Source organism: Belonocnema kinseyi, chromosome 6 (assembly GCF_010883055.1).
Source record: "Belonocnema kinseyi isolate 2016_QV_RU_SX_M_011 chromosome 6, B_treatae_v1, whole genome shotgun sequence".
In the NCBI taxonomy this organism is placed as follows: domain Eukaryota; kingdom Metazoa; phylum Arthropoda; class Insecta; order Hymenoptera; family Cynipidae; genus Belonocnema; species Belonocnema kinseyi.
In genome coordinates this window covers 118384328-118394259 of record NC_046662.1, presented here as the reverse complement: position 1 = coordinate 118394259, position 9932 = coordinate 118384328, and the positions used below count along the sequence as shown (strand labels likewise).

General features: G+C 34.9%; 1 protein-coding gene across 3 annotated transcripts in view; it reads right to left on the bottom strand.

Annotated features, from left to right (window-relative positions):
- Window positions 1-2018: 2018 nt before the first annotated feature.
- LOC117174240 (gephyrin) overlaps window positions 2019-9932 on the bottom strand; it is a 309691-nt gene continuing 301777 nt past the window's right edge. For 2 of the 3 annotated variants that reach the window (XM_033363135.1, XM_033363137.1), the window contains exon 11: window positions 2019-2426. In XM_033363135.1, coding sequence (XP_033219026.1) covers window positions 2169-2426 — 258 coding nt within the window. In that variant the 3' untranslated portion in view covers window positions 2019-2168. The remainder of the gene's footprint in view (window positions 2427-9932) is intronic. The other variant, XM_033363138.1, reaches the window with a different exon arrangement.

The window sequence follows — 9932 nt, the reverse complement described above, 5'->3', positions numbered from 1 at the left end:
ATCTTACTCCTAGACTTGAACACTGCAACTAAAAATACGAAAATATTTTGTATAAATTCCTTTAAGATCTAGGGGTAAAGAGATGCTCTGTAGAATCGTTCTCCGGCTACACATGTGCTAAACGACCCAGGGTATATGGAGAATTTAGATTTTCTTATAAACTTCAATGAACTATAGTGTATATGAATATACCCTGCGTGAAGCCGTAAGTTTTTCTCAATTTCCTCAAAATACATAAAAATGCCTGTAATAGTATTGAAAGTAATGATATTTTGCTATTTTACCATAAACACCTTCGTAGATTCCAGAATTCCCTACATTTTAGATTTTTCCCCTAGGCTAGGGGAAAATTTCACCGTTAAATCCAAATTCTGAAGTCGAATTGGGATTCAGCGTCTGAAAATACATAAGAATATACTTTTCTCGTACCCAGTTCAGACAACTTTTTTGTGGTCCTATGTAATTAATGATCGTACGACAAGGGAAAAACCTCAAATTCAATTCAGGTTTACAAATTTAAAATGAATATTTTTATATTAAACCATTACCTCCAAGTAACATTTTTCAATCAAATCTTTTTTATTTCTACGAGGTTGGATCCGAATTTTCAATTTTTCGATTTTGACTCTAGATTTGAAGTCGGCTGCACGAAGCAGCCCTAAGTAGTGATTTTTAATCAAATCAGTTATATTCTCTTAATGATATTCCGCCATATTGGTTCCTTTCTTTTAAATTCTGAAACTTCGACTTTAGATTCGAAATCAGCGACCCGAAAACACCCGCACAGTAATTTTCAGTCATATCAGCTCGGTATTATAATATTGTTCCGCCCTATTGGATCCATCATTTTGCATGTTGACATTTTTACTTTGTATTCGAATTTAAGGACCTCAAAATTCCTTAATTACAACGAATAGTCAAATTTATATTAGCGGATATCATTCATATGATAAAGGTTTGAAATAGATCATTCAATTGCATTTTTCTTAGAAACAAAAACTCCTAGGCCGATTTAAAGCCCTGATTCAGATGGGGTTATGGGCCTATGGGACTTAGACTTATCTTTGAAACATAGATTCAAAATTATTATTCATTATTTCTTTGCATTCTGATAAAGATATGAGAATTTCGGGGAGTTGCGATGGAAGAAATGTCAATAGTAATGAGCTTGCTGACGATTGGGAGAAAGCGACGGAAAGGCAACAGGAATAAATTAGAATGAAAATGGCTCCCTAAAACGAAGAATGCTCGTCGCATGGTCAAGCTCACATTTTGGACGCGAAGCAGATTATTTTAGTCTAAATTGAAGGAATGATTTTCATGGAATCCGAATCATCAGACGGACGGCAAAAAGGTAGTTAAGATAGTCCTCTTGTGTGAAAATTCATCTTAAACTTTTAACACAGTCAGATCCAGAAAACCCTTACGTTTCGGACAACCATTCGTCAAAAGTTTTGATAAAGTTGATATATTCTTAACTTTCACATAAAGATACTTTTTATATACGTTTACATCAATAAGCACTTAAGACTAGTTAAGCATGGACTTCACAGACGTTTTGATCAGCGAAAAAAGTGAAATTGCTAAATTGTCACTACTTAATTAAATCATGTATCCCACGCGAACCGAAATATTATTAATTAAAATTATATATCTATTATACTAATTTTAAGAAAAAATTACAATTTTTTATGATTTTAAAATGATGATCTTCAACACATATGTATTTTTAACCTGAATGGCAAAAACCTTTTTAATGCCTCTATCAAAAGTGTGACAGCTGTACTAGCTTTCTACAGGGGATATATAAAAATGGTACTGTTTTCAATTTAAAATGTCTACCTGCACAATGTGACAGATTACAAGATCTCTGCATCATAACCTTTTTTATATATTGTAAATTGTAAATATATCAGATAATCCCTTAAATAGTGCAATTTCTAGAGAACTTCCTTAAGGATTGTTATTTTTATAGGAATACGCCTTAAAATCATTTTTAAAACCAAAAAAGGCAACTATAAGATTCAGCTATAAGTTTACTGACACAAAATGAATGATACATTGTCATTTAAAATAAACCACAGGCTTCAGGGCTTACAAGGGATGAACTACAATTGTCGTGGGAATTCGAATAAAACGAGAACGTTTTATAATGGAGAATAGATGTTTCAATCGCAAAAAGTTTTCTCAACATTTTGGAAAAAGTTGAGTAACACTGCATCAACTACCTCCCCTTCTTCAATCTCAGTTAATTCATTTGTTTTTTCAGGAAGCATTAGCAATGCATTAGCATTCTTGCAGCTCAATAATCTACTGCTAACTTGATTTCCAGTACTGTAAGCTTTTGGATAAGGTTCAAATTTGTTCCATTGTAAAGTAACTCTCGCAAATTCTGGTCTGAAATCTAGTCGATATGAAGAAGTCACCTGTAAAAAGCATACACATATAATAAATCCAAAATAACTTATATTTAAATTTGCTATTGTATATCTGCACAGAAATTGATACTGTTGAATGAAAGCAAGTATAATCGTGGTTGAACCGTGTATCAAGTTCTGGCTGAGACTGTGTGTATCTGAATTTGGAACAAATATTCATATCAGACGTACGGATTTTCGAGCAGCGCAGGGTAAAAATGTTTGAAGATCAATTTTTAAAGTTTCCTGTGACCCGAAAGTTTTACTGGATCAGGAGTAGTCGCTACTATATGGTATAATATTTTTTGGGATCTGTTGTAAAATGCGAGAATCGAAAAGTGTGAAATGAGGAAAAGTAGAAGTGAAGAAGTCCGACAATGGCTTTTAATGACACATTTTTGGAATAGGTGCAACACTGCAAATACACTCGTGGGGAGGAGTGGCCTTTTCTTCTCACATAATTTCTTAGATCACACGTAAAAACCGGATTCCATGCAAAAGTCCCAAGCGAAATAAACGCTGACGTTGGCTGCTTACTGCTGACATCTCGCGGCGGGTGTCAGACCGTTCTTACCACAAGCTGGCTGTTGACTTATGATAGGATATTATCTAGAATGCGGTCCTACCACGCGTCCATGCTTTTGATAAAATTTTTCGTTTTCCTCGTAATTTTCTCATGTAATCCGGCTTTTACGTAAGAAATGAGAAATGCGATGAAAAAAAGAATAATTCCTGCCGGTAGGGTAGTTGCAGTATCTCTGCTGCTTGCTTGCAAATAATATTAGAAGTATTAGTTTCTGTTTTGAATTCCATGTGAAAGCATTTGTCGCCATCTTACTCATCTATATATCCTGACATTCACACTATTCCACTCTTGCATTTTATCGAAGATTTCGCCACAGATTGAGACAAATTAAAAAGTTGTTTCTGATTAGTCGGAATTTATTCCGTTTTCATATTCAAATTCGAAACGGCATTTTTGCTAAAAGCAGCTTCTCTCCTTAGGGGTGACATTTGATTCCCATGGAGCAGATTCAGTTTGAATTACCGGATCTAATTCTTAGTTTTGTGTTTCCTTTTAATTTTTTGAGTATTGTGCATCAAAATTTTATAAACTTTTAAAATGCCTAAATTATGTAATTATATAACCTTTACCTATTCTACCATCTTTATAATAAATCATCTACTATCTTCACTACACTTCTGTTTTTAAGAACATTGGTTTAACACAATTGGCGTAGAGCTGATAAGTGAAAAATGTACCCCAAAAATAATAATTTGTCAGGTCTTACCAGCCTGACACAATTAACTCAATGGTCTCCCTCATTCTAACCATTTTCAGAATCTACCCTCGCCTTTATTTTGGGACGTACCAGCTGATTTGGCGGCCACGGTGGGATTGTCAATTCCGTTTAAATTCAGTGTTTTTATTAACAATTTAACTTCAGTGTAATTCTAAGATAACCACTTCACATGCACTCGAGAGTATATGTCCGTCTTAGATACGTTGTATGGTATCCTTCGGGGCAAGGCTAGGTTCGAAGTGCATAATAGGCGTTGGTATACTTCGCATGCTCGCAAGTTCTGACATCGTTAATAAACCTAAGAAATACCTGTATTAACCTTGCCTGTACATTCTTTGTATCAAGATTGTGTAAGCGAAGGGTTTAAAATAACGACATTATCTATACATTCGGTATGAATCTACGCGACCGTTTACTTATATTATAGCACCGCTTCTAAACACTCGTGGTTAGAATAAGTTGCAGTATTTGATTAAAGCGACTAATTAAAGTCAATCATGTATCCGCAAGAACTGATACATATCTACCATTAAAAACATTTTTTGAGCAATCGCGAAAATAAATTAATCCAAATTTTGTTATTCGTGCTTTGGCTAAGCGCACTGTCTAACCTTTACTGTTTTTTGTACTGAAAGATAGAGGTAACTCTCAGTCAGTAATCAGCACGTGATTAGTCAGACAGTCCACTTGTATTGCAACGAGCTCTATTTCATTTAAACGAAAGCAAATTTATTACCTACAACGAAATTCATTTCTCGGGTTGTTTCATGAATTGAATAATGTCACATTTGTTGAGCTCTTTCTTATTATTGAAACTGTGAAAGCTGTTTTAGCCCGATTAAAGGATGCGGCTAAAGATAGCATTTACGGAAAAAACTTCGCACCCATAAGTGATTTAGACAAGCACCTAAAACAATGTTTGACCCACGAAAAACATACTCGTGGTACTTTCGTGAAATTTCTACCGTTAGAATGAGAAAAGAAGAAAACGCCAGCGAATTCTTTGTTCGCATGAGACTTTTGAAATCAGGAGCACAAGCTGCACTTGAAGATAAATATGTCAATGTGGAACAACCATCAGCCCCCTCAAACGATTGCGCAGTTGAGGCCTTCTAACGCGGACTGTCGGACAGTTTTCAAGGCTGGTCGAAGCACGCAACCCCTCAAACCGAGAAGCTGCCCTGAAAGTTGCTCTTCAATATGAAGCAAGGCAAAAATTGACAGTAACCCTAATTTTTCTAACACCCCTATACCACCTTACCAGCATCAAACAAACCTTATAACCCATATTCTTATTACCCAGACGTAGTTACGCCGGATTTTCATGTCAACACAGATGGAAACTTGGGAAGAGAATATCTCAGATAAGAAAGAGTAGAAATCTTGGATCCGTGACAACAAGCCTCTACTCGTTCTCTGATTCGCAGTCATTTTTCACGGAGCGCGAGTCTCATTGGGCGGGCGCTGTGTCGTTTATACTTTTTGTCACGAATCCGAAATCTTATTCTGGCATAAAACTTTAGTAACCCATTCCAACCCTACCAGGCCTATCCCTTTTATCGACAAGGAACTGGGGACGAATTAGACGAATACTGCATAGGCAAAGATAACTCACCGCCAGAAAATAGAGTGGAAGCAATCTTAAACGTTTTGGAATTAAAATATTTAAATCCAGAAGAATTGGATCATGTAACAGAAATGATGAGAGTAGCCGAAGGTTTTTTATTGAAACTGAGAATCTTTAACACCCACGCACAAAACTAACCATAGAATACATACTAGTGACGATATACCTATCAATGTACGTCCTTATCAATTTTCTCCCTCTCAACATGAAGAAGCGAAAAATGTAATCGAGACGATGTAAACGGAAGATGCAAGCGAACATTTAAAATCACCCTATAGCTCTCCCATGTTAATAGTTCCAAAAAGATTAACCACATAGGAAAGAGGAAATATCGAGTAGTAATTGATTTCAGACTATTGAATAAGAAGACTATTGGGGATACTTACCCACTTCCAAATATTACGGAAATATTAGATCATTTAGGTAATGCACAATATTTTACGGTCTTTGAGTTATCCAAGTTTTTGCTGCAAAGACTAAGCCTTTAACTAACCTTCTAAAAAAGGGAGTTTCCTTTAATTGGGAACCATGAGAAGCCGAAAGTTTTAGAAGTATGAGACAAGCGTTATGCGAAAGCCCCATTCTCCAATATCTGGACTTCCAAAAACCCTTTACTATAACTACTAACGTTTCAGTTTACTCAAAAGGTGATATGTTAAGTCAAAAAAAGGAGGGCATAGATATATCGATATCATTTTTTTCTCATGTATTAAACAGCATAGAATGCGACTATTCAACCACGAAAAAGGAATTCCTTGACATCTTATATGCCGTTTATCATTAACGGTCTCACATTTTCGGGAAAGAATTTCGGTTGGTTAGTGATCACGAGCCATTGGAAAGGATAATCATGGTCAAGGATCCAGGACATATATTGGTTCGATGGCGTCTCAAATTACGAGACTATGAGTATCAACTCAAATACAAACCAGGTAAGTTGATCGCAAATGCTTAAACACTCTCTCCAAATTTTATTCTAGAGAGTTCTTCAGGGCAGTATAAGCAAAAGATTGCCTCGGCGTAGAGTAGAAGAGAGAATAAATAAACCTGAACCTAATTATCATGAGGATAGTTCCGAGTCTGAAGATACTTCCAACAACTCCGACAGGGCACCCCAATTCTGCAAAAGAAAAGGAGCGTTTTGCCTAGTTTAGATATGCCCTTAGCAACTTCTCCATGACGAGAACTATCCAGATCATGGCATCATGGCCGTATACAAAGGAAAAAACGACTCGAACATCCTTCAAGCAATTGTAGAAATAGAACCGGACAGTGAAACGGAATTCGACCAAAGAATAAGGTCGTTGATAACTCAGACGGAAAACGATTTAAAAGGAATCAAAGTTCAAAGGACGGAAAAAGAGACAATAGCAATGACACAAAAGCAACGGTGTTACAGGAACCACCCCCAGAACCAACCATGACATCTGAGGTTAAACAACGTAAAAGTAGGACATTCAAACCCTCAAAAAACGCACATAATACCCCGGATATCATGGCCGCATTTCGACTATACACTTGTGTAATATCATAATCCTTGTCTAAATCATTGTCGCAACCACCTAAGGAATTAGAAAAGTTCTCAGCAACAGAAAAAAATTATCATCCCCGAAAAATATAACTAAGCCAGGTTGCGGCAACTGATCCTGCGATAGAGGGAACAGAGGCTAATCATTATACCTCTATTGTAACCAGCGTACAACTTGCATTGCCCGACATGTATCAGCAAATTCTGATGCAGAATTCTGAATGAGCTGCAGAGTAAATTTAACGTACCTGATAGGAAACTACGTTCATTTTCTTGTCGAAGATTGCGAATTCACAACTCCTATAGGATGGTTGTTAATCGACATTAAAGCCCTGGATCCGTCAGAGATTAAAGAAAAATACCCAAAAGTAGGTCAGGTTTAAGTATCTCCACGTGGCCAAAATAAAATTTACACGAGAATTATAATATGAAATTACTTCGATCCGTTAACTAAAGAAAATTTGAAAATTGGATTACATAATCTATATTTAGCCCTAGAGAGAGAAAACGTGAATTCTTTCCGAATGTTATCACATGGAGATTTAATCGCAGATCTGAAAAAGGAGACTATTCTGGAAATGTTGAAAGAAACATGCGAAAATAGCAAAGTTAAAGTTATGATATGCTATGGGAATGTACGAATTCCACCAGAGGATGCTCGAGCCTAGATAATAATTGAAAATCATGAAAGTAAATTGGGAGGACAGTAATGAATTAACAAAACTTATAGAAGAAGACGCGAAAAATCTATGTGGCCAGGAATAATAAAGCAAGTTACCGATTTTGTGCGAAAATGTAGTGTTAGTCAAGACCCAAAAATAATACGAGCCAAAACTCACGAACCGATGATTATAACAGATGCGCCCATAGATACTTTTGATAAAGTATTTCTCAGTACAGAGCACCAAAATCAATACTAACAGAAAAGGAAGTGCATTTATAGGTACTGTTAAAAAAAATTGTGGACAATATTTGAAATTAGTGAAATAACTACTTCAGGATATGGACTATTATGATGATTGAGACATATTACTACCCTTTGCCATGTTTTCTTACAACACCTCAATTCATGGAGCAACCAAATTTACACCATTCGAATTTGTGTTTAAAAAATAGCTTGTAGTCCAAGCTCATTTCCTTTGATGAAAAACTAGAAACATGTGGTTCATATTTGAAGATTTAATACTATGAATATCCGAAATCAAAAATATTGCAGCCAGAAATTTAATTAGCGCTAAACATCGTTCTAAACTACTCTGTGACAGAAAATTGAATCCTTTCAGCGGGAAAATAGGAGAAAAAGTCTACGTGAAAAGAGAAACTGAAACAAATAAGTTGAATAGTAAGTCATGGATCCGAAGAAATAGGAGAAATTTCAGATGAGCACATCGCAATTTTAGTAAATTTCAATAATATTAAATAATAAGACAACTTTCCTTAATCTTAATGATCTTAATAATCTTAATGATCAAGTTACCAGAGGGGCCAAATTACCCCTCCACTAACAAACCCAAAGGTGATATCAAACAAATAGGGTTTGCCAAGGGACCATTGGAGGAATTATTTGTTCAATATAACTTGCCTAAGCCAAATTATAGCATACATCGAGAAGAGAGACCTCCGCATAATAAAAAAATATTTATTTAAATGTGCCGTGCGAGATGTTAAACGTAGACATTTATTTATTACAATTAGCGATGAGGAAACTAAAATTAAACTAGGAGAGCATGCTGCAGCTAAAAAAATGTTTTAAAAAGTGGCAGATGTTTATTTCTGTATCAAAGGACGTAATGAGAATCCGACGGAATATATCTGTGTTTTATGCACAGTCAATGCGTCGAAAATGTTATTAAACTTTTTAAATGGAAAGACTGGTAAGCGTATTGCTACATAAGAGGAAACACAATAAGTATTTGTAATAGAATGGTTCTAAGGAATAAACATCCAAAACCTGTGCATATAATGAAGTTTCGGAAGAAGAGTTTTTGGAATCAATGAACAAGAATTAAAAAAAGAGAGAAAATTCACATGCAGAATAAAACATTAAAAGTAACCCTGCAACAATCTTTTGAAGAAATTACATAGCTTATTTAACACATCATGTTATAAAATATTAAAGTAATTTATATATATAATGTAAATCTTAGAATTAAGGACCTTAACCAAATCAAGTTTTAACGATGTTATGAAATGAGGACATTATTTTAATAAAACGTAAATAAAAGAAAATAGAAGGAAGAGGATTTGCAGGTTGTCTTCTCATTTCCCCTTTGCATAACATCAACATGAAAGAAAAACGAAATAAAAATAAAAGAGGAATTTGAGGTTGCCTATTCTTCTTTTCCTTTTCCACTAAAGAGAAGATTGAGTTACCTATAAACAAATCATTATAATTAATATAATTTTCAACATGCATATAGAGTGGCTCAATTCAACCTCAGGGTATCTCCAATGGAAATGGATCTAATTTTTCTGCTGCCAATTATCTCTGAACGTCGGATGCAATATAACATTCAACCAATAACAGTATTATATTTCATAAAATGGAAAATGAATACAACAATCGAAGCAGAATGCTATCTTAAATTCATCACCACAAACCCGAAAGTAAAGCTCTGCCCAGATCGATAAGAAAATGTCGAGTACTAAATCTAGGATTCATAGAATCAATTATAGGATCAGTAGTTGGACTCCTAACATCAACAAATGAAGAAGAGTATGCAGATGAGATCGGTTAGCTCTAGAATATACAGAATAATTTAATGTCAATGCCAACGAAGGGGTTAACACTCTTTCATTAAATAAAAATATAGAAAATATCAGAGAAAGAAAAGTGCATTCAGGCCTAATAACCAACAATCAGTTACACAAGATAATAACGGAAATACACAAAGAAACAAGTAAATATGAATTTCCATTAAATAGTAAAAATATTTGCATCAAATGAGTAAAGCTAATATAGGATATCACTCAAACAGACTAATGATGTCAGTAGACATTCTCCTAATAGGAAAAAATTCTATCAATTGTATAAAATACACCCGTATCCAGTACTT